Below are 20,583 nucleotides of genomic sequence, written 5' to 3' on the forward strand. Positions count from 1 at the left end.
AACTGAGCCGCGGAAGGGCCGGTGGCTCAGCCCAGGGCAGCTCTGCCTTCCTGAGGCTGCGATTTGGAGGAGAAGCCGGGGTGTCGCAGCCTCCCCACTGCCACCGAGACTTCCTTCTCTTCTTCCCCAGGCCCTCCTGGTCCTACCGAGGACAGAAATGGTTTCCTGCCCCCTTGAGGGCAGCAGGGAGGGGGCTTCAGCGCAGGGGTGGAGAGCGGGGAGCCTCTCATTCTTGCACAGGCCCCTTTCCTGCCTGCGTGGCACCTCTGAGGTGGGGGTGGGTGTGGGGGTGTGGGTGGGTATGGGGGTGGGGGGTGGGGGTGCCAGTTGGGTTAGGTAGATAACACTGTTCTTGCCAATCTTCTGGAAATTTGGAATTACTTGGAATACAAAGCTTGGAGGACACAGAGGGGAGACCCGCTCTCCGGCACGGCCCTTCCCTGGGGCCCAGGCGGCCGAGGCCAGCAGGGGGAGAGGGAAGCCCGGCCTTTAAAGCCCCGGGCCCGCCCCTCCCGCCCCTCCCGCCCCTCCCGCCGCGAGCGCGCCCTGCCCCGCGGTGACTCACGCCCCCGAGGTTTAAATACGGGCCGCGCCGGGTCGCGGTGCTCATGCTGCAGCCGCGAGGCCGGTCCTGCTGTCGCTGCCTCTGGTCCGCGGCGGGCGGGCGCCGAGCTGCTGGTAGGTGGGCACCCCCCCACCCCGGGACCTGGGATGCGCCCCCCGGGATGCGCTCCTGCTCCTCGGGATGCGGGACGTGCTGCGGGATGCGCCCCCCGGGATGCTCCCCTCGGGATGCGCCCCCCTCCATGGGCCCCAGCGGGATACGTCCCTCGGGATGCGCCCCCCGGGATGGGCCCCCCGGGATGCGCCCCCCGGGATGGGCCCCTCCGGACCGGCCCCTCGGGATGCAGAACGTGCTGTGGGATGTGCCCCTCGAGATGCTGAATGCACTCCCCCAGATGCTCCCCTCGGGATGCGCTCCTCGGGATGCGCCCCTCAGGACGGGCCCCTCAGGATGCTGGATGTGCTGCGGGATGTGCCCCCCGGGATGCGCCCCTCGGGATGCCCGATGGGCCCTTCCAGATGCGCCCCCCCCCCCGGGATGCACCCCCCAGGATGGGCGACCCGGGATGCGGAATGCATCCCACCCCGGGATGACGCCAGGAGGGGCCAGCGGGGCACCCCCCTGAGGGAGTGGGCCGGTCCTCCCCTTGCCCAGCCAGCCCCCCCACGGACCAGCCCCCGAACCACGGACCCTCGGCACCCCCTGAGGTCGATCTGGGGGTGCTGACCAGATGTTCTGCAGAGCCAAAATGCATTGAAAGTTGACCAGATTAGCGCACCGGTGACCCCTCGAGTTTACCTCTTTCTGGGACTAGCTCTGCTTTGGGGAAGAGTTTCTCTTTTCCAGAGACTCAGGTTATTTGAACCCTCCTTTCCCCAGCGCTCGCTGCGGGGGCGGTCCTGGCCTGCCCAGCGTGTGGGTCGGTCTAGGACCAAGGAGGGCTCCCCGGAAAGACAGATCTGTCCTCTTCAGGGGACTTAGAGTTGCCACAACAGTGGCTGCAGCCGAAGTGCTGTTGCTGGGTTCAGATTCCCAGTTTGGACTTGAGCTGTGGTCTCAGAATTGCTTCGGGCCCTAAGTCTGTGTGTGGCTTAGGCACCCCTGTTCCGGGGGCCCCCTCTGGGCAGCGGGTCACGTCGGGTGTGGCCAGGCTGCTGTCCCCAGCAGGGGAGCAGAGCCGGGGATGGGCTTGTGATGCGGGTGGCGTGATTTAACACGGTGACTCTGGTAGCTCTCCTGGCATCTCTGCTCTAATGCAGAGGCAGGAGCAAGGCCAATGAACCAGCTGAGGAAAACCAGAACTTTTCTAGAACTTTCCCACCTGTGCCAAAGTGTGAGAGCCAGTCTGCCTCCAGGGCCAAATGTGTTACCCCAGGGCAGGCTGCGATGCTGGAGATGGTGTCTCCCAGCCTGAAGGTGCTGGATGCCTGCCTCCAGGATTCTCTGGAATTATCTCACCCTCCCCAGCGGCTTCCAGATGTGCTGGCTGCCACTGCCTCCATAACTGAGAAACTGTCGCATGGCCGTCACCTCTTTCATTGTACACTGGCTGGACATCCAGGTGCATTCCGGGCCAGACAGGCCCATTCGCCTGTGGTCTCGAGTCGCACGACTCTACAATGGTGAGACAAGCCTGTGAGAGAGGTTGGGGGGCCGCGGGGGGGCCCCTGAAGCCTCCCGCAGGGCTGGCTGGCTCAGTACCTGCAGGGGAGTGGGCTGCGGGGGAGCAGAAGTGGGGTGAACGGAGGGGAGGCCGTCCCACCCGCGTCCGGCCAGTGCACATCCAGGTTGCCGGCACGTGGCAGGTGGCCTCCCGGAGGCCTGCCGGTGAGGGAACTACTGCGAGCTCCTGGTCTCACTGCCTCGTCTCTGGGCTTTGAGGACACGGGGTTTAGAAACTGCTTCCGAGGTGCTTGGTGGAGGCGTTCGTCCGCCTCTATCTTATGCGGGTGCATGAGGTGTCACCCTGAGGACGGGCTGTAACTTCTTGCATCCAGGCCCCGAGCAGGAGCTCCTTGCTCCGCTGGCAAGTCGGTGTCTCCTGCCGCTTTTGCCACGTTAATTGTAGGTCCTCTCTGGCCTCTGCAGGAAGCCCTCCCTCCCCTAACCCTGGGGCTGGAAAGGACTTGCTTTTTCTTACTTATTTTCTTTTTTAAACAAATGAACAATATTTTGGCTTTGAAGGTCCAGGAGAGATGAGGTCAATAATGGGGCCAGGTGGGGAACAGCTGTCCCTTGGGGCTTCAGGGTGCTTTGTATTTAGGGTAGAGCATTCTTAATGTGGGCAAATCCCTGAAGGGACCGTGTGTTGAGATTACGGGATTAACACTTTCGGGCAACCCCTTTTGTTCCTTCTCTCTACTATTTCAGGCCCCTCATGTGAAATTGAGCTATAGGAGCATCAGAGCAGCTTTGAGGAAGAACAAACATCCCTCCAAACTGTGGAGCCTGGGAGTTGGGAGGAGCACTTGACCCTGGTTAATAATGCTGGGCAGCTGGCAGGTGGAATGTATATGAGCCTGGGATCATTTTGGGACAGAGGGAGTAAAGCTCCCTCCCCCCACCCCCGCCCCTTCCAGGCATTGCTAGACACATGGTTGATAATGTCCTGAATCCTCATGATGAGATTCAGGGATTCACTGAGCTCTACGCTTAGGTAGAGTCCTGATCTGGGTGTCAGAAATCTTCAAATGACTGTATGACCTTGGGCAAGTCCCCTCCTCCCTCTGCGCCCCGTAGTGTAACCGTCTACAAAACAGCCAGGTGGTTTGACTGGAGAGCCTTAAGAGCCCTTCCACCTCTGAGGCCCGGGGCTCTGAGCGCCGCTTCTGGAAGTGGCCTCCACTGCTGGGTTCAGTTTAGCTCCCATCTCAGATTTTTGCCGGGGGGTGCAGAAAAGGGCTCTGGAAGGGAATATTCATAGAGGTCGCTAAGCGCAGTTGTGGCCCAACCTTCAGCCTCCCTGATCCTCAGTTCAGTCTCTCTGTCCGTGGCAGTAAATGACCCAGGTCATGTGTTTAAGCTGGGCTGGACCCCAACGGGGGCTTCTGAGTGTAGACCATAGGCACCTGCAACAGACTCACCTGGCAGAGCACTGGGCCCACCCAGACAGAGGAGTCAGGATCTCTGTGGGTGGAGTCTCCAGAAGTCCTGATTTTACTCAACAGCAGAGCAAGCAGGAATTGTCATCGACATTTATTGGGCATCTGTATTGTGCCAAGAACGACTCCAAGTGCTTCCCAGGCAGTGCTCACCTCGGCCTTACAGCCACACTGCTGTGAGGTCAGTTTTATGAAGCAAGTGTTCCAGGATCTTCCAGGTGATTTTATGAACTGATTTGGGGTGTAGGGTGGTTACCCCCTGTTTAGTGAGATGGGGATGTCTGGCTGCACTGAGCCTCTCAATTGATGACTTCAGACTCATTGGGCTGAGCATTGATGAGCAGCTTTTAATTTTTTAAAAAATTTTATTTATTCATGAGAGACACAGAGAGAGAGGCAGAGACACAGGCAGAGGGAGAAGCAGGCTCCATGCAGGGAGCCCGATGCGGGACTTGATCCCGGGACCCCGGGATCACCACCTGAGCTGAAGGCAGATGCTCAACTGCTGAGCCGCCCAGGGGCCAGATGAGCAGCTTGATCGAGACCCATACTGGCTGGAGGGGGTGGATCAGAACCCCTCACAACTCCCAGGCTGCCACCTCCCTCAGCTGGATTGGGCAACGTGTCCCTGCGGATGACACCATGTTTAGGGAGACCTCTCCGGGAAGAGGGCTCCGCCCAGTGAGGGAGATCTTCTCTCTGGGTCTCAGCTCCCCTCAGTGCCCTGGATGGTGGCAGGACCAGACACTCACTCCTGAGTCCCATGAAATGGCTCTTGGCTCTCTGGGTGCCCTGATTAACACATGGGTTTGCCCTGCCGGGAACACTCTGAGACAATGTAGATGGGTGTGAGTTCCCCCAGCGTCACATGAAGGTGGCGCCAGGCCAGGTGGCGTTGTCAGCCATTTGGGTGACCTATGTGGGAGGGAGGATGGTGGGTCTTCAGGCCAGATTTCCTTTCTGTCTCTGGTCACAAGACATGAGGGCCAACAAGGGCCCTTGGAAGTCTTCACGGGAGGAGAAAGTAAGGTCCAGAGAATTTACCCAAACTCACACTCCAGTTTAGTGTCGGGACCAGAGTAGCAGCACATCTGTCTGCCAGGCTCTTTCCAGAAGCTTTGCTCCGTGGCACTGACATAGAAGGCATCTCCTCCCAGGGCATGTCATGTTTAAGGGATGCGAATGATGGTAATAAGCTGAAAAGGTGCCAACCCGCCAACCAACAAAGCCAAGGGCTTCGAGGCTAATTATGGGTTCACTCATGAGTCACAGGCAGCTCTCGCTGAAGGGACTCACAGCCCAAGTGCCTGGGCCAAGCGCTTCTACTCCCGGGGAGGGTCCGGGTGAGCTGTCTGTCTGTCTGCTCGGCTCACTGAGGTCCTGGGCCAGCGACAGACCCCAGGCTGGCCTGCCCCTTGGGACGGGGGCTGGACTGAGTAACTGCAGAGATGGAGAAGGCACTCGGCCGCCTGGGGAGGAGGGTATAATTAGGGTAACTTCGTGGGTCTTTAACTGGCATCTGTCACGGCTGCCAAGCGGCCCTGGGCAGCGTGGGCTATTAGGCGGCTGCGTGCCGGCTGCAGAGGGCCAGGGCCGCTGAGCATGCCCGCGCTCGCTCCCCATCCCGGCCGGGTGGCTGTCCAGGTGCCTCTGCGCTTCCCCCCAGGGCTCTGCAGCTGGGGTGTGGAGGGCCCCGTGGAGGGCCTCTGGAGCAGTCCGTGCCTGTGGCAGTAGCAAGTGCTGGAAAACAGGAAACCACCGCATGTGGTGCTGGGGTGGACTCCACAGACAGAAGGATTTATAAAAAGGAAAATCTGCAAATTCTTGCAATATTTGTCAAGCTGAGTGTGGTCCATTTTAAACAACAGTGGCTCTGTTCCCATAAGGGAATTATCATTTCTCTCTTCCTCCCAAGCCATGAGGCACCCTCCCCTGGCCCTGAGCCCTTCCTGGGGCTGGCTTGATGCCCCCACCCCAGCTGGGGAGCGCAGATGCTGAGAAGGTCTGGGATGGGTCCTCGGAGGGCATCGCATCCCACGCCCTCATTGACAGCTGGGGAGATTTGACAGACACTGCCTGGGGTTTGCCACATTATGGACCCAGAATTTAGTCTCTGACATTTAGGGTACGGCACCATTTTGAAGCATGCTGGGCAGAGTAGACATTAAAAATACGCAAGTACTAGCTCGCGCGTCTCCAGGAGCAAATAGAGCTGCACTTTTGTGAGTCAGTCCAGGGGTGTGAGTGTCCCCCCAAGCGTGTGCCAAGGGGAGGGGCACCCCCCACCTGCCCACATGGAGCCCTGGCAGCACAGGCACAACAGTCTCAGTAGCTGGATCCCATATCCTTGCTCTGGGACTCAGCCTTAGAATCCCGAAGCCTTGGGGAGAGGCGGGGCGTCCAGTACCTTACCAGGCGTAGGGATCTTCTGTGTCGCCTCCTTTCCAGCCTGTGGCTGCTCAGCCTCTGCTCTAACTCCATGGGTTGTCCATCCTGATTCAGACAAGCTCTCCTCAGTGGTGAGCTGAAATCTGCTGCCCCACAGCTTCGGCACACGTTTGTGACCCCTGGAGCCACAGTGACTCCCAGGGCGGTCCTTTGTGTATCCTTGGAAAGTGCCAGTAGCTTCCTTAACAGATCTCTTCTTCCAGCTCTCCGTGCATCCATGTTCCTTCAACGGATGCTCAGATATTCCAGTTTCTGGATCCCCTCACCATGCCCTTGCCCTTCTCTGAGGCCTTTGAGAGACTGGTTTGTTAGTAGCCCTCTTGACGTTTGGAGTGGCCCCGGGCACAGCAGCACAGCTGCGGCCTGATGAGGACAGTGCAGAGGAAGAGCATCGCTTCCCTTGTCCCACACTTCGTCCTTGCAGGTGCAGGCGAGGATCACACGGGTTGTGCTGGGCAGTCTCCTTTCTCTGTTACCATCAATGAAAACCTTAAGTCTTTGTCCTGGGGTGGGTGTTGAGACACTTTCTGGGTGCCCTCTGTAGACCGCTCCTTTCCTCTCTCAAGTTCTGGACCTGACTTTTGTCTGTGCGAGTTTGTCCTTGTAGTGTGTGTCCACGCAGAGGCCCCGGTCCTCTGCATCCCCAGGACTGTTGGCCACGTTATTATTCTTTCTTTCCTCCCTCATTTTATGTACCTATTCAAGTCCTTAATGCCAAATCACAACAAGTCAGGGCTTGGATGGTTGTGAATAAACGAAAAATCAAGGTGTGGGTGGATGAGGATGAACTTGGGTTCTGTCCCCAGGGCAGGCTTGTTGGGGGTGGGGAGGGTGGGCGCAGGAAAAAGGTGCATTGAGTTAAGACCAGGTTGGGAAGCCTGGATTATTCTGAGTTATGGGCCAGGTCTAGGACTCCGTGAGTTCAGGAAGAGAGACCAGAGAAATGCCTTCTCCACCCAGCCAGTTTATGCCCTACATGCCATCATTTGAAATTCCTTCCTCTGACTCAGGATTTTTGCTCATTAAAAGGAAGGGCATTAAAGTAACACTCAAAGTAATCACCCAAGAGTCTGGAGATCCAGGCTTTAAGCTCTGAGCCTCAGTTTCCCTGCTTCCTTCATCCCCATAAACAGTGGGAATGTATGTATGATCATCCATCCTGTTTGCTCTTCTCAGTGGTCTCAAGAGGGGGCAGAGGTTATCATCCCAACTTAACACATGAGGATGGTGAGCTTGAAGCTTCAAGTTTCCTTCAAGATCGAACAGCTAGTTGTGGTTCTTAACTATTTGTGGAGGGGGGCTCAGTGCCCATACCTCCTTCTCCACTGCATTGTATACATTATCTATAGTTATGTATGTAGATAATTCCCACCACCCCTGACCTCAAACATTGAACCCTTCATGAATTTGCTTCCATGCCCAGACCAGCACCACGCCTGCGGGAGCATCTGGCCCTACCACCTCTGGGCTCAAAGCGCATCGTGAGTTTTCCTGGACCTCCTCCATGGTTTGGTGTGGAGACTGGATCTGGTAGTACCAGAGGCAGGCCCCTCGAACTGGCCGAGCTGCTACAGCCCCTTCAGTGAGACGGGAAGTAGCGCAGAGAATGGTCTTTCATTGAGAAGGTGGTTTGAATTAAACCTAAATGAAGCACGTGCGAGGGGGTCAAGGCAAGGCCAGGTGGTCACTCACAGCGATGGGGGCCAGGTGGGACCCAGGCAGAGGGAAAAGCTGAGCTTGCCAGATCGGCAGTGCGTCCCGCCTTTGTTGGCTGCTGCTATTTTCCCAGCAGACCCCCAAATTTGTGGTCTTAGCATCTTCTTTCAGGTTCAGGCCCTATTTATTTGGTCTCATTTCCCATCTGTTTCTCCGGAGGAGGTCATGTTCAACCAGCAAGTTCAGGTGCTTTGGGGGATAGATAGATGCATCTGCTCCGGGGATTTTATAACCAGACAAGATACTGTTCCTGCCTTAAGGAACCTCTAGGGATGAAAGATGAACACCCCTGCCCTTGAAAAGCTTATTGGCTAGAGAAGGACACAGACAGGAACACAACACATGCCACACAGAGCCAGCCGGGGCACTGGCCATTATGGGCACTGGGGAACCCACCTGCGTGGGAGGGTAACTAATGCTGATCACAGATCTGGGGAAGCTTCCTGGAGGTGACTGCGTTTGAGCTGGACTTGGAAGTACGGGCAGGACTCAGATAAGGACAAGAGTACTCTGGGTGGAGGCAGTTGCTTGGGCAAGGACACAGGGAGAAGGTGAAGACGCTTGATGACTAGACCACAGGTGGCGTAAGTCAGGGCGTGGTGATGGAGTTCAAAGGCAAGCCAGATGTTGGCTTAAACCCCCAGCAGTGCGGTGAGGTGATCCTGACTAGGTTGCTGTCTCCCCTTGCAGAGACCATGCCGCTGAAACACTACCTTCTTTTGCTGGTGGGCTGCCAGGCCTGGAGCGCGGGGCTGGCCTACTACGGCTGCCCAAGTGAGTGCACCTGCTCCAGAGCCTCCCAGGTGGAGTGCACTGGGGCGCGCATCGTGGCAGTGCCCGCTCCCCTGCCCTGGAACGCCATGAGCCTGCAGATCCTCAACACGCACATCACTGAACTCAACGAGTCCCCGTTCCTCAACATCTCGGCCCTCATTGCCCTGAGGATTGAGAAGAATGAGCTGTCCCACATCATGCCTGGTGCCTTCCGCAACCTAGGGTCACTGCGTTACCTCAGCCTTGCCAACAACAAGCTTCAGGTTCTGCCTATTGGCCTCTTCCAGGGCTTGAACAACCTCGAGTCACTCCTTCTGTCCAGCAACCAGCTGGTGCAGATCCAGCCAGCACACTTCTCCCAGTTCAGCAACCTCAAAGAGCTGCAGCTGCATGGCAACCACCTGGAATATATCCCCGACGGTGTCTTTGACCACCTGGTGGGCCTCACGAAGCTCAATCTAGGCAAGAATAGCCTCACCCACCTCTCGCCCAGGATCTTTCAGCGCCTGGGCAACCTCCAGGTCCTCCGACTGTATGAGAACAGGCTCTCAGAAATCCCTATGGGCACATTTGATGGATGTGGGAACCTCCAGGAGCTGGCCCTACAGCAAAACCAGATTGGTATGCTCTCCCCTGGCCTCTTCCACAACAACCGTAACCTCCAGAAGCTCTATCTGTCCAACAACCACATCTCTCAGTTGCCCCCTGGCATCTTCATGCAGCTGCCCCAGCTCAACCGTCTTACGCTTTTTGGGAATTCCCTGAAGGAGCTCTCACCAGGGATCTTTGGGCCCATGCACAATCTGCGTGAGCTCTGGCTCTACGACAACCACATCACTTCTCTGCCTGACAACGTCTTCAGCAACCTCCACCAGCTGCAGGTCCTGATCCTCAGCCGCAACCAGATCAACTACATCTCCCCAGATGCCTTCAATGGGCTGGTGGAGCTGCGGGAGCTGTCCCTCCACACCAACGCGCTGCAAGAGCTGGACGGGAGCGTCTTCCGCATGTTGGTCAACCTGCAGAACATCTCCTTGCAGAACAACCGCCTCAGACAGCTCCCGGGGAATATCTTCGCCAATGTCAACGGCCTCATGACCATCCAGCTGCAGAACAACCAGCTGGAGAACCTGCCCATGGGCATCTTTGATCACCTGGGGAACCTGTGTGAGCTGAGGCTCTATGACAACCCCTGGAGGTGTGACTCAGACATCCTTCCACTCCACAACTGGCTCCTGCTCAACAAACCCAGGTTGGGGACAGACACTCTCCCAGTATGTTTCAGCCCACCCAGTGTCCGAGGCCAGTCCCTCATCATCATCAACGTCAACGTTGCTGTCCCCAGTGTCCAGGTCCCAATGATCCCCGAGGTGCCCAGCTACCCGGAAACACCACAGTACCCAGACACACCCAGCTTCCCTGATACCACCTCCGTCTCCACTACTGAGTTCACCAGCCCTGTGGAGGACTACACTGATCTGACCACCATTGAGGTCACTGACGACCGCAGCACGTGGGGCATGACCCAGGCCCAGAGCGGGCTGGCCATTGCTGCCATTGTTATTGGCATCATTGCCCTGGCCTGTTCCCTGGTTGCCTGCATCTGCTGTTGCTGTTGCAAGAAGAGGAACCACACGGTCCTGATGCAGATGAAGGCGCCCAACGAGTGTTGAAGAGGTGGGCTGGAGGCAGGGTTGCGGACCAGTGGGACCACTGGAGGATCTGGGAATTTCATTGTCCTACCTCCACCCCTGGGTCCACAGAGCCACCCCCTGCTTCCTCTTGCTGGTCTCCAAGAGACCTGCCTGGTTCTCCTCTAGAGAACCACAGGAGAACCAGCTCTCGCAGGGCCTTCTTACCACCAGGAAGACCCAACTGGCCTTGGCAAGAACCCCACGGGGTTTCTAATTCACGTCCCCGGGCTTCATGTGAGAAAGCCCTCTCCACAGCCTTCACCAGCTCTCCTCTGACAAGCTCTCCTGGCCCATGGCCATGCTGGCCTCTGGACTCAGTTACCATTCCTGCTCACTTTGTGGGAAGAGTTCTCCATGGGGACAGCTTCTCTCCCAAGTAGGATGTAAGTTGATTTTCCTTCCTTTGCTCCCTGCCTTTGTGGCATGGCTCTCCCCTGTCCCCTCAAATGAAAGATCTCCCGTGAGTTTCCACTCCTGAAAGCAGGGTGAGTTCTCTCCTCCCAAAGGCTCCCACCTGCTCGGCTGGCGTCCTGAGAGCTGCCAAGGGCCTGGCTGCAGGGTGTGAAAGAAGCTGCTCAGTTCCTGCAGGGAGAGCTGCTATCAGCATCTCTCATGGGGTCGTTACCTGGAAAAGGAAGAAGGGCACCTGTGCGGCAAGCCAGCCTTGTAGAGAAGATTTCCGAACTGCAAATTTTGACTTGAACATTTTGGTCCTTTGAGAAATAAGATCATGTAGAATGTCTGACCCCTAAAAACTCTTAAAATCAGCTTATTAGTACTAGATGAGAAAGCACCCTAGAACCTGGGGGTCCTTATGTTCATCCCAGGGTTTTTATCTTTTAGCTTTTTATTGAAGTATAACATGCATACAGAAAAGTGGGAGCATGGTTGTGTAGAGTTTGATGGATCTTCACAAGCAGTTCGCGCCTGTGGAATCAGCATCCAGATCAAGAAACTAGACATCACTAGTATCTTCCATCCTGGGCTTTGACTGGAGAGGACAGGCTTGTGGAGATGGGTCCCCATGAGCCTGGACGGCCCCTCACTGCCCCTGCCAGCCCGCCCTTGCCAAGGTCCAGCTGTCAGGGGTGGAGGAGTCAATGTGGGTGTGTTATGGCCTGGACAGGAGATGTAATCGGATCCCCACACCCCAAGTCACCCAGAACGGCCTGGTCAGGGTCGTCCTGACACCCCTTTCTCTGCCAGCCAGCTGTCTGCTGCTCATTGGAGGCCCCTCTGCCTGGGCCTTTTGGGCTTGCTATGCCTATGTCTGTTTTTAATTTTCACTTTCCATTTGGGGGAAGTGAAATAGTTCAGACATGAGAGCCTTTAATTGAACAGCCGAGTGTAATGGAACCTGGTAATCCTTCTAGTGTGGTAAGATTCTCCACCAGTGTTCCAGTCAGCTAGAAACTGAAGTTCAGAATGCTCGCATACAGTAGGCAACACCAGGCACACAGATGGGTCACCCTGGGTCTGGGGGCTCTCCAGAGTTCCTTCTGCCTGTGGCCTGGTTATAAGAGTTGAGTTGTTTGGTTCCTTGGGTTACAACCACATAAATACCTGCTTTCATCACCCTCCCTGCTACACACATATTTATGCTGGTAAAGAAACTGTGTTCATGGCAACTCATGTTTCTGTCTGGACAACTGGTCTATCAGTCCCAAAGTAAAGCAGTGAAATGGAGAACTTCAGGTCTCTGCCCAGGAAAGAGCTGCAGCCAGTGCTATAAGCATTTGAAAATCCTGACTGGAAAAAAAGAAAAAGAAAATCCTGACCAGCTCTTCCTTGTTTCCTCTGTCCCACAAAACAAATAAGAAATCCCCCGAGGTCTTAGCAGCATGATGCTGACAGGCCCCCAACAAAAAGGGTCCAGGAAGGGATGTACATAAGAACTAGCACACTGCATAGTTTTTACTCTGTGTCCCGGAGAATCTGGGAAAGATGGGGCCTGTCAAAGGCAAAAGACATCTCCCCAACGTAAATCTGGGTTTCCAAAACGTTTTCAAAATGTTTATAGCAACCGGTGGACATGTTCTGAGACTTGCCAGGACCCAAGAGGAAGTGAGCCCAGAGCCTGGGGCATGGGCATTTTTCCACCCGATGGTGGCCTGCCCAGTTGATTCTGGGGCCTCCGGGGAAGCTGGGCTGCTTTCCTCCAGGGAGAAGCATGTACTCCTCGAGGTGTTCCTTAGGAGCAGACGACAATGTCTCATTGTGCAAGGGTGCAAGCGGGCCAGACATGGCAGTGAGAGGAAGGAGGCATCCTTTTCACCTAGAAGGTCCCGCCAATCTGAACCCAGAACGCTTGGGTATTTGTGGCATTGGCCATGACTTTGGAGTTCCTTTCTCGCGGGCCCAGGATATCAGCATGTTTCCCCAGGCCATAGGCTAACCTGAGGGCAGCTGTCCTGAGATGTCTCCCTGCAGGGCACCCCCCAGTGGGGGTGGTGAACCCGTTACCCGACCCTTTGAGCTTGCCTGCTCCTTCCTCCCATCAGAGTGGATTGGATGGAGCCATTGGGTCTCCTCTTCCTCAGCAGGGCTTTGGCCTTTCTGAACCATGTTGTCTGGTCAGGGAGCTACCAGAAAAGCTGGATGAGGTTTCTTTTCCAGTAAGACATTGCATCTGCTCACTTCTCAGGACTGGAGTGAGCTTCCTGGTCCCCCAAAGCTGAGGTAGGCCACAGAATCCACTTTAATTTCCCCATTTGCCTACCGGCCCCTAGGATACCTTGCCAGTAGCAGCAGCCTCCATTTGGAGTGAAGAGTCAACGTAGGAGGAAAGAGAATAAAAGCCAGTTGGAGCCACTGTTCCTCAAAAACACTTAGGGTGTCTAGATACCCTTTAAAGGACCTGAACGAGCATTTTCTTTTAAGCCTGACAACACCCCTGTGCATGGGTACGACGGTTATCCCCTGGAGCTGGGTCTAAACTCACTCTTTCTTCTGCAACGTTATTCAGCGGGCTGTGGGTTTTCTTCTCTTCACGCTTGTACAAGACCCCATGGCCTGTCCTGGGCTTTCATCCATAAAGAAGAGGAGGGCCACTTGCCTGTGGCTTCCTACAGTCTGAGCCGTTGGCACCTGTTTGGTACTGCGTGGATCGGAAGCTTGTCAACACAGGTGATCCCTAAGCCCACCCGTCCGTCAAGGAAAGAGCAGTTTCAGGCAACTGTTTCCACACTCAGGAAGCTTACGGAGAGCAGGCAGCGAGAGAGACCTAGAGACCGAGCGCCGTTACGCAGACCCTGGCTGGGTCCTAGCCTCTAGCTACAAACCGCCCAGAGTCCAGCCCACGGGTCCCACAGCCAGAACCGAACCCGAGACCCCGAGCGGTTGGGGAGGTGGTGGGGGTAGGCTCGGGGAGGAAGCCCTCAGTGTGGTTCAGAGAAGGGGCAGGCGCTTCTCCAGGCCAGACTTCGCTCAGCTGTGCTCTTCCTCCCTCCCCCGAGGAGAGGTCACTGCACCACCCAGCCCGCTGCCTTCAAAAGTAGATGGTGTTTGCCTCGCTTAGGGAATCATTGCAAATAGTCCCAGGTGCTTGGTGACGCATTTAGAAATTTCTAGGCCCCCAGGGTTTTATAGACTGTGAGCCCTGGAGGGCAGGGTTGGGGGACTGTCTTTGCTGGATGCTGCCTGTAACAAATTTGGTGTACAGAGTCAACAATAAATGGTATACGCAGGACAACTGAGCGTTGGGTGTCTCGGCTGTGGAATCTCCCACCTGCGGGTTCTCCTCTTGTACGTGCGTGTAAGGCTGACCCAGACAGACCCTCAAGGAGAAGAGGCGCTGAGCCTGGAAAGAGACCTTTGGAAAGTGAATGGGGAACAAAAATGGAGTAACAAACGACATTTATCGGCCGCTGTCGTGGGAAGGAGTCTTAATAGGGTCAAACCGTTTCAGAGATGAAGGAAGTGAGATCGAGGCAGGAAATGAATCTGCTCAAGTCTTAGTGAGCGAATTAATGCCGGAGCTCACGCCGCAGGAGGTCTCCGGACTCCCAGACTGGGGATTCTTCTGCGTCACCAGAAAGGCTATTCATTTAACCTGCATGCACATGCATGTGCACGTGTGCACGCGCACACACACACACACACACACACTTAGGTAGGTGGGACTCTTCCTGCACACCGCAGCATTCCTACCAGTGCCTCACACCAGGCTCAGTGAGTCACAGGCTCTCAGAAGACACCATCTGAGTGACAGGGACTCCCTCCAAAGTGTCCAGGTGTCCTCAGGACTTCTTCAGGTCTGTGGACTCCAGGAGGTGGCCACAGCTGCCAGCACAGCTTGAGAAAGGGATGGTCCTCTCCAATGTTCCTTTATCCCACTGCTGTGCCCAGTCAAGACGTTTCTAGCTGAATTTTCCTGGCTCTTCTAGCTCTTACATCCTCTCTGGCAGGTGTAGGCTTGTCTGAGGCAGGTGGACCCAAACAGGGGGCAATAGTATGCTCACCATATCACGGGCTGGACCCCTTCAGTGACTGGGGCAGGGCCTCTTGTCCCCCTAACCACTGAACCTGTCCACAAAGACAGGTTTCTGGAGTTTTGGCTAATGGAAAAAGGGGTCAGAGTCCTCATCCCATTTCCCAGAAAGTCCCTAGAGTTCTTATTGCAAATCTCCCCTCCACACACACACATACGCCCAGGGTATCCTGCTCCTACCTGAAGTTTGATTTCGTGTGTGTGTGTGTGTGTGTGCACCCATTCCACAGATAGACAAAGACTTGTAGAGATTAAATAATTTGCATAAGGGCTGGTTAGTTGTGATCTCTCCTCTTTCATTCGTGATTTTACTAATTTGAGTCTATTTCTTTTCCTTTTAATAAAGTTGGCTAATGGTTTATCTATTTATTGATGCTTTCAAGGAACCAACTCCTGGTTTTGTCGATGTGTTCTACACTGCTTCTGGTCTCTACTTCATTGAGTTCTGCTCATATCTTTATAATCTCTCTTCTTTTGCTTGCTGTAGGCTTTATTTGCTGTTCTCTCTCCAATTCCTTTAGGTGTGAAATGAGCTTGTGTATTTGATTTTTTCCCAAGTTTGTATTGTGATGTATTTCCCTCTTAGGACCGGTTTTGAATCGTTGTGTCTTCATTTTCATTAGTTTCCATGAATCTTTTAAATTCTTCTCTAATATCCTTTCATCTTTTAGTAGGATGCTCTTTAACCTCCATGTGTTGCTTCCAAATGTCTTCTTGTGATTGAGTTTTAGTTTCAGAGCATTGTGGTCTGAAAATATGCAGAGGACAATCCCAGTCTTTTGGTATCAGTTGAGACCTGACTTATGACCCAGTATGTGGTCTATCCTGAGAAAGTTCCATGTGCACTTGAGAAGAGTGTGCATTCAGTTGCATTCGGATGGAATGTTCTGTGATACCTGAAGTCTTTTTGGTCCAGTGTATCATTTTAACGGCCTTGTTTCTTTGCTGATGTTCTGCTTAGAAGATCTGTCACTTGCAGAAAGTGCCATGTTGAAGCCTACTATTAGTGTGTTATTATCTAAGTATCTGTTTAATTTGGTTGTTAATTGATTGATGTACTTGGCAGCTCCCACATTAGGGACATAAATATTCATGACTGTTAGGTCTTCTTGTTGGATAGACTGTTTTTTGTTTTTGTTTTTTTTGGACAGACTGTTTAAGCATGATTTAGTTTTACTCTTCATATCTTTCTACTGTCTTTGGTATAAAGTTTAATTTATCTGACATGAGGATGGCTACCTCAGCTTTCTTTTGAGGACCATTTGAATGGTAAATGGTTCTCCACCCTTTCATTTTCAGGCTGGAGGTGTCCTTGGGTCTAAAATGAGTCCTTTGTTGACAGCATATAGGTGGGTCTTGCTTTTTTTTTTTTTTAAAGATTTTATTTATTTATTCATGAGGTGACACACAGAGAGGTAGAGACACAGGCAGAGGGAAAAGTAAGCTCTATGCAGGGAGCCCGATGTGGGACTCGATCCCAGGACCCCAGGATCATGTCCTGAACCGAAGGCAGACGCTCAACTGCTGAACCACCCAGGAGTCCCAGGTCTTGCTTTTTTATCCAGTCCAATATCCTATGTCTTTTGATGGGATCGTTTAGCCCATTCACCTTCAGAGTAACTACTGAAAGATAGGAACTTAGTGTCATCATATTACTTATTCAGTCCCTGTTTTTGTGGATTGTTTTTTGGGGCTCCCTCTTTCTTTTACAGAGTCCTCCTTAATATTTCTTGCAGAGCCAGTTTGGTGGTCACATATTCTTTTCGTTTCTGTCTATGCTGGAAGCTCTTTATCTCTCCTATTCTAAATGACAGCTTTGTTGGACACAGTATTCTTGGCTGCATGTTCTTCTCATGTAGGACCCTGAATATATCCTGCCAGCCCTTTCTGGCCTGCCAGGTCTGTGGAGAGGTCTTTGTTAACCTGATATCTCTCCCCTTATAAGTTAGGGATCTCTTGCCTTGACGTGCTTTAAGGATTTTCTCTTTATCTTTGAAATTTGCAAGTTTCACTCTTAAATGCCGAGGCGTTGAATTGATTTTTGGCGGGGTCCTCTCTACATCTTGGATCTGAATGTCCGTTTCCTTCCCAAGATTAGGGAAGTTCTCAGTGATGATTTGTTCAAATATACCTTGGGGTCCTCTATTTCTCTCAGCCTCTTCTGGAATCCTAATTAGATGTATATTCTTGCTTCTCAAGCTGTCATTTATTTATCTCAGCCTTTCCTCGTGAGCTCTTAATTGTTTTTCTTTTTTTTCCTCAGCTTCCTTCCTTACCATTAACTTGTCTTCTTTTTTTTTTCTTTCTTTTTTTTCAACTTGTCTTCAATGGCACTCACATTCTCTTCCACCTCATTAACCCTAGCACTTAGAGCATCCAGTTTGGATTACATTTCAGTTAAATCATTTTTAATTTTGGCCTGATTAGATCTAAATTCTGTAGTAACAAAGTCTCTTGAGTCCTCTACGCTTTTTTTCCAGAGCTGCCAGTAACTTTATATTTGTACTTCTGAATTGAATTTCTGACATAGTATTTAAATCCACATTCAGTAATTCTGTGGCAGAGTATTGCTTCCTGTTCTTTCTTTTGTGGTGAGTTCTTCCTTCTAGTCATTTTGTCCAGTGCAAAGTGGCAGTATGCGCGAGCTGAGTCAAAAATATCAAGTAAAACACACCCTAGATGATTCCGAAGAGGTCAGAGACCAGAAAATAAAAGAAAAAGAACAGAACAAAAGAAAACAAAAAGACCACTAACGTGAAAATTTTTTTTTTAATTTATTCACTTATTCATGAGAGACATAGAGTGAGGCAGAAACAAGGTCCCTGTGGGGAGACTGATCCATGTGGGACTTGATCCCAGGACCCCCGAATCATGGCCCGAACCGAAGGTGGATGCTCAATCTCTGAGCCACCCTGGCGTCCCTGAAAAACAAATTTTAAAACAAAGTAGTAAAAATAAAAAACCAAAACCAAAAGCAAAGAAGAAGAAGAAAAATGAGAAGAAAAGAAGAAAAGGGGGGGATGGTGGTGGTGAGGAAATGGTAGTGGAGGGAGCATGTAGTTTCCCCGAGGGGACCTAGAGGGTGATCCTCTTGGTTCTGCGTGTATTTTGTTCTGTATGTTAGAAGACGCTCAATCCCAAATTTATAGAAACCGGCAATGCTTACAGTGACCAACATCGACCACGAAAACATAAGATAAAAGAAGAGGCCAGGAGGGGAAGGAAGAGGGAATATAATCTGTCAGAATGGGCCACTCGGTGTTCCGCTTGGTTCTGGGTGTATTTTGGTCTGCGCCTTAGGAGGCACTAACTGCCTCCATGGTAAAAGGGAAGGAGACAAAGAAAACAAACAAATACCCATATCCCGCTTAGCTCCCCAAATTAAATTGAACACATTGAAGGGAATCCAGAAGTGAAAAATTCATCTAAGGCATGTAATTGTAGAAATATGAGAGTCAGAAAGGAAAAAACTTACAAATGAAGAGTTGGTCAAGTATTGACCTTAAGGTGGGAAAAGAAAAAGAATTGGAAATTTTTAGCCTCCTGTGAAAAGGAGTCGCACTGAGACAGGAGTGGGGGTGGCCCGTGTCCGCTCAGGAGTCCCCACCGCGACCCGGCCGGGCTCAGGCTGCACAGTGGGGCGCGGGGGTGGGGGGTGAGAAAGGGTGGTGGGAGGGTGGGGGTGAGAGGGAGGGGTGAGGGAGGGTGGGAGTGGGCATGAGAGGGAGCGTAGGGGTGGGGGTAGGGTGGGAGGGGGAGGGGTGGAGTAGGGGGAGGGAGCATGGGGGTGGGGGGTGGGGGGTGAGAGGGGAAGGGGGGAGGCCTCGCAGTCCTGCGCCTCCGCCCCCTGCGGCTTGGGGGTGAAGGCCGCTCATGCTCCCTCTGTGCTCCCCCCGTGCTCCCTCCGTGCTCCCCCCACCGTGCCGCCCCCTGTGTTCCCCCCCGTGCTCGCCCCCGTGCCCCCCGTGCTCCCACCACCGTGCCGCCCCCCGTGCTCCCCCCATGCTCCCCCGTGCTCGCCCCGTGCTCCCCCGTGCCCCCCCATGCCACCCCCGTGCTCCCCCGTGCCACCCCCCCGTACTCCCCCCCATGCTATGCTCCCCCTGTGCTCGCCCCGTGCTCCCTACGTGCTCCCCCCGTGCTCCCTCCGTGCCCCCCATGCCCCCCGTGCTACCCCCGTGCTACCCCCCCGTGCTCCCCCCGTGACCCCGTGCCCCCCGTGCTCCCCCCACCGTGCCGCCCCCGTGCTCCCCCCATGCTCCCCCTGTGCTCGCCCCATGCTCCCTCCGTGCCCCCCATGCTCCCCCGTGCCGCCCCTCGTGCTCCCCCCGTGCCCACCCATGCCCCCCCATGTCGCCCCCCGTGCCACCCCTGTGCTCCCCCCGTGCTCCTCCCGTGACCCTGTGCCCCCCCCGTGCTCCTCCCACCGTGCCGCCCTCCGTGCTCCCCCCATGCTCCCCCCGTGCTCCCCCCGTGCTCCCCCCCCCAGCACCTGGGGAACCGGAGGCTCCCCTGCACTCCTGCCAGTCCCGGCCCTGTTCCCTGCTGAGCCTTCTCAATCGGGAACCAGGCCCGGGGCAGAGTTCCCAGCTCCGGGTGCTCGCCTGAGGCCTCCCCTTCTGGGCGCCGTGCCCTCCCCTATTGCATTTCTTTTTTTTTTCTCCGCCCTCCTACTTTTAGAAGTGAGCCCTTTTCTCTCTGTAGCCTCCAGCTGCTCTCTCTTTACATCTTGGTTGAATTTGTGGGTGTTCAGGTTGTTTCGAAAGTTGTCCAGGTAAGTTGGTGGGACCCTCCTCCTGCGGCTTCTTGCCTGCCCCCCTCGAGATAAATATTAGTATCATGCAAAGACTTTTAAAGCCATCAGCCTACTTTGTTTTTGTTTTTTTTGTTTGTTTGTTTATTTATTTATTTATTTATTTATTTATTTATTTATTTATTTATGATAGTCACAGAGAGAGAGAGAGGCAGGCTCCATGCACCAGGAGCCTGATGTGGGACTCGATCCTGGGTCTCCAGGATCGCACCCTGGGCCAAAGGCAGGCGCCAAACCGCTGTGCCACCCAGAGATCCCTGTTTTTGTTTTTTAAAAAGATTTTATTTATTTATTCCTGAGAGACACAGAGAGGCAGAGACACAGGCAGAGGGAGAAGCAGGCCCCTCGCAGGCAGCCCGATGTGGGACTCGATCCCAGGACCCCAGGGTCACTCCCTGAGCCAAAGGTCAGCCACTGAGCCACCCAAGTGCCCCCACCATCAGTCTACTTTGAATGGTAGACTCCGGACATTGAAAATGATCTGAGACTGCTTATCTTGGTCATGCCTTCACTCTGCACCCCTTAAGACATGTACACACTCACCTACGCGCACACACACGCACACACACACACACCACACCTCATTCTGCAGCCCTTGGAAGAACATCCCTAGACAGGAAACCACTATTTTCCAAAGCAACTTCTTCCACCCCTGGCTAGCCCCACGGGGAGAGTGTGCCTCTCCATATTGGGTCCAAACTTACCTCCTTCCATCTCTCCTCTTCTAACTCAGGATTTAAAAAGCTAGTTTATAAAAAAAAGAAAAAAAAAAAAAAAAGCTAGTTTATGAAGCAAACAAATCAAGGAACAAGCCACAATCCTTAGGATTCCTCCTGCCATCGAGAGCCACGCAGGTACCTGTGGCCAGCCGTTCGGCCGAGGTCAGGCTCCTGGCACCAGACTGACCTTTTGCCAGGAGGGGAGGTAAGCGTGGACCCCAGGCCTCGGTCCTCACCCCTGGATCAGCCTACTGGGAACTTTCT

The 20,583-nt window shown here is 53.8% G+C and overlaps 1 protein-coding gene and 1 long non-coding RNA gene across 2 annotated transcripts; one reads left to right on the forward strand and one right to left on the reverse strand.

Moving 5' to 3' along the window:
- The first annotated feature begins 608 nt into the window (after positions 1 to 608).
- On the forward strand, positions 609 to 13,993 carry LRRC15 (leucine rich repeat containing 15). The gene is made up of 2 exons (XM_025473231.3): positions 609 to 678; positions 8,521 to 13,993. The coding sequence occupies exons 1-2, from the start codon at positions 609 to 611 to the stop codon at positions 10,275 to 10,277; spliced, it is 1,827 nt and encodes a 608-aa protein (XP_025329016.1). The 3' UTR covers positions 10,278 to 13,993.
- A 3,544-nt stretch (positions 13,994 to 17,537) lies between these two features.
- LOC125754268 (uncharacterized) lies at positions 17,538 to 20,344 on the reverse strand. The gene is made up of 2 exons (XR_007408029.1): positions 20,305 to 20,344; positions 17,538 to 17,708 (listed from the first exon to the last, which is right to left on the reverse strand). It is a non-coding gene; the product is annotated as an uncharacterized LOC125754268 (long non-coding RNA).
- Between the last annotated feature and the right edge of the window lie 239 nt (positions 20,345 to 20,583).

The sequence above is a fragment of the Canis lupus genome, chromosome 33, assembly GCF_003254725.2.
Source record: "Canis lupus dingo isolate Sandy chromosome 33, ASM325472v2, whole genome shotgun sequence".
Classification (NCBI taxonomy): domain Eukaryota; kingdom Metazoa; phylum Chordata; class Mammalia; order Carnivora; family Canidae; genus Canis; species Canis lupus.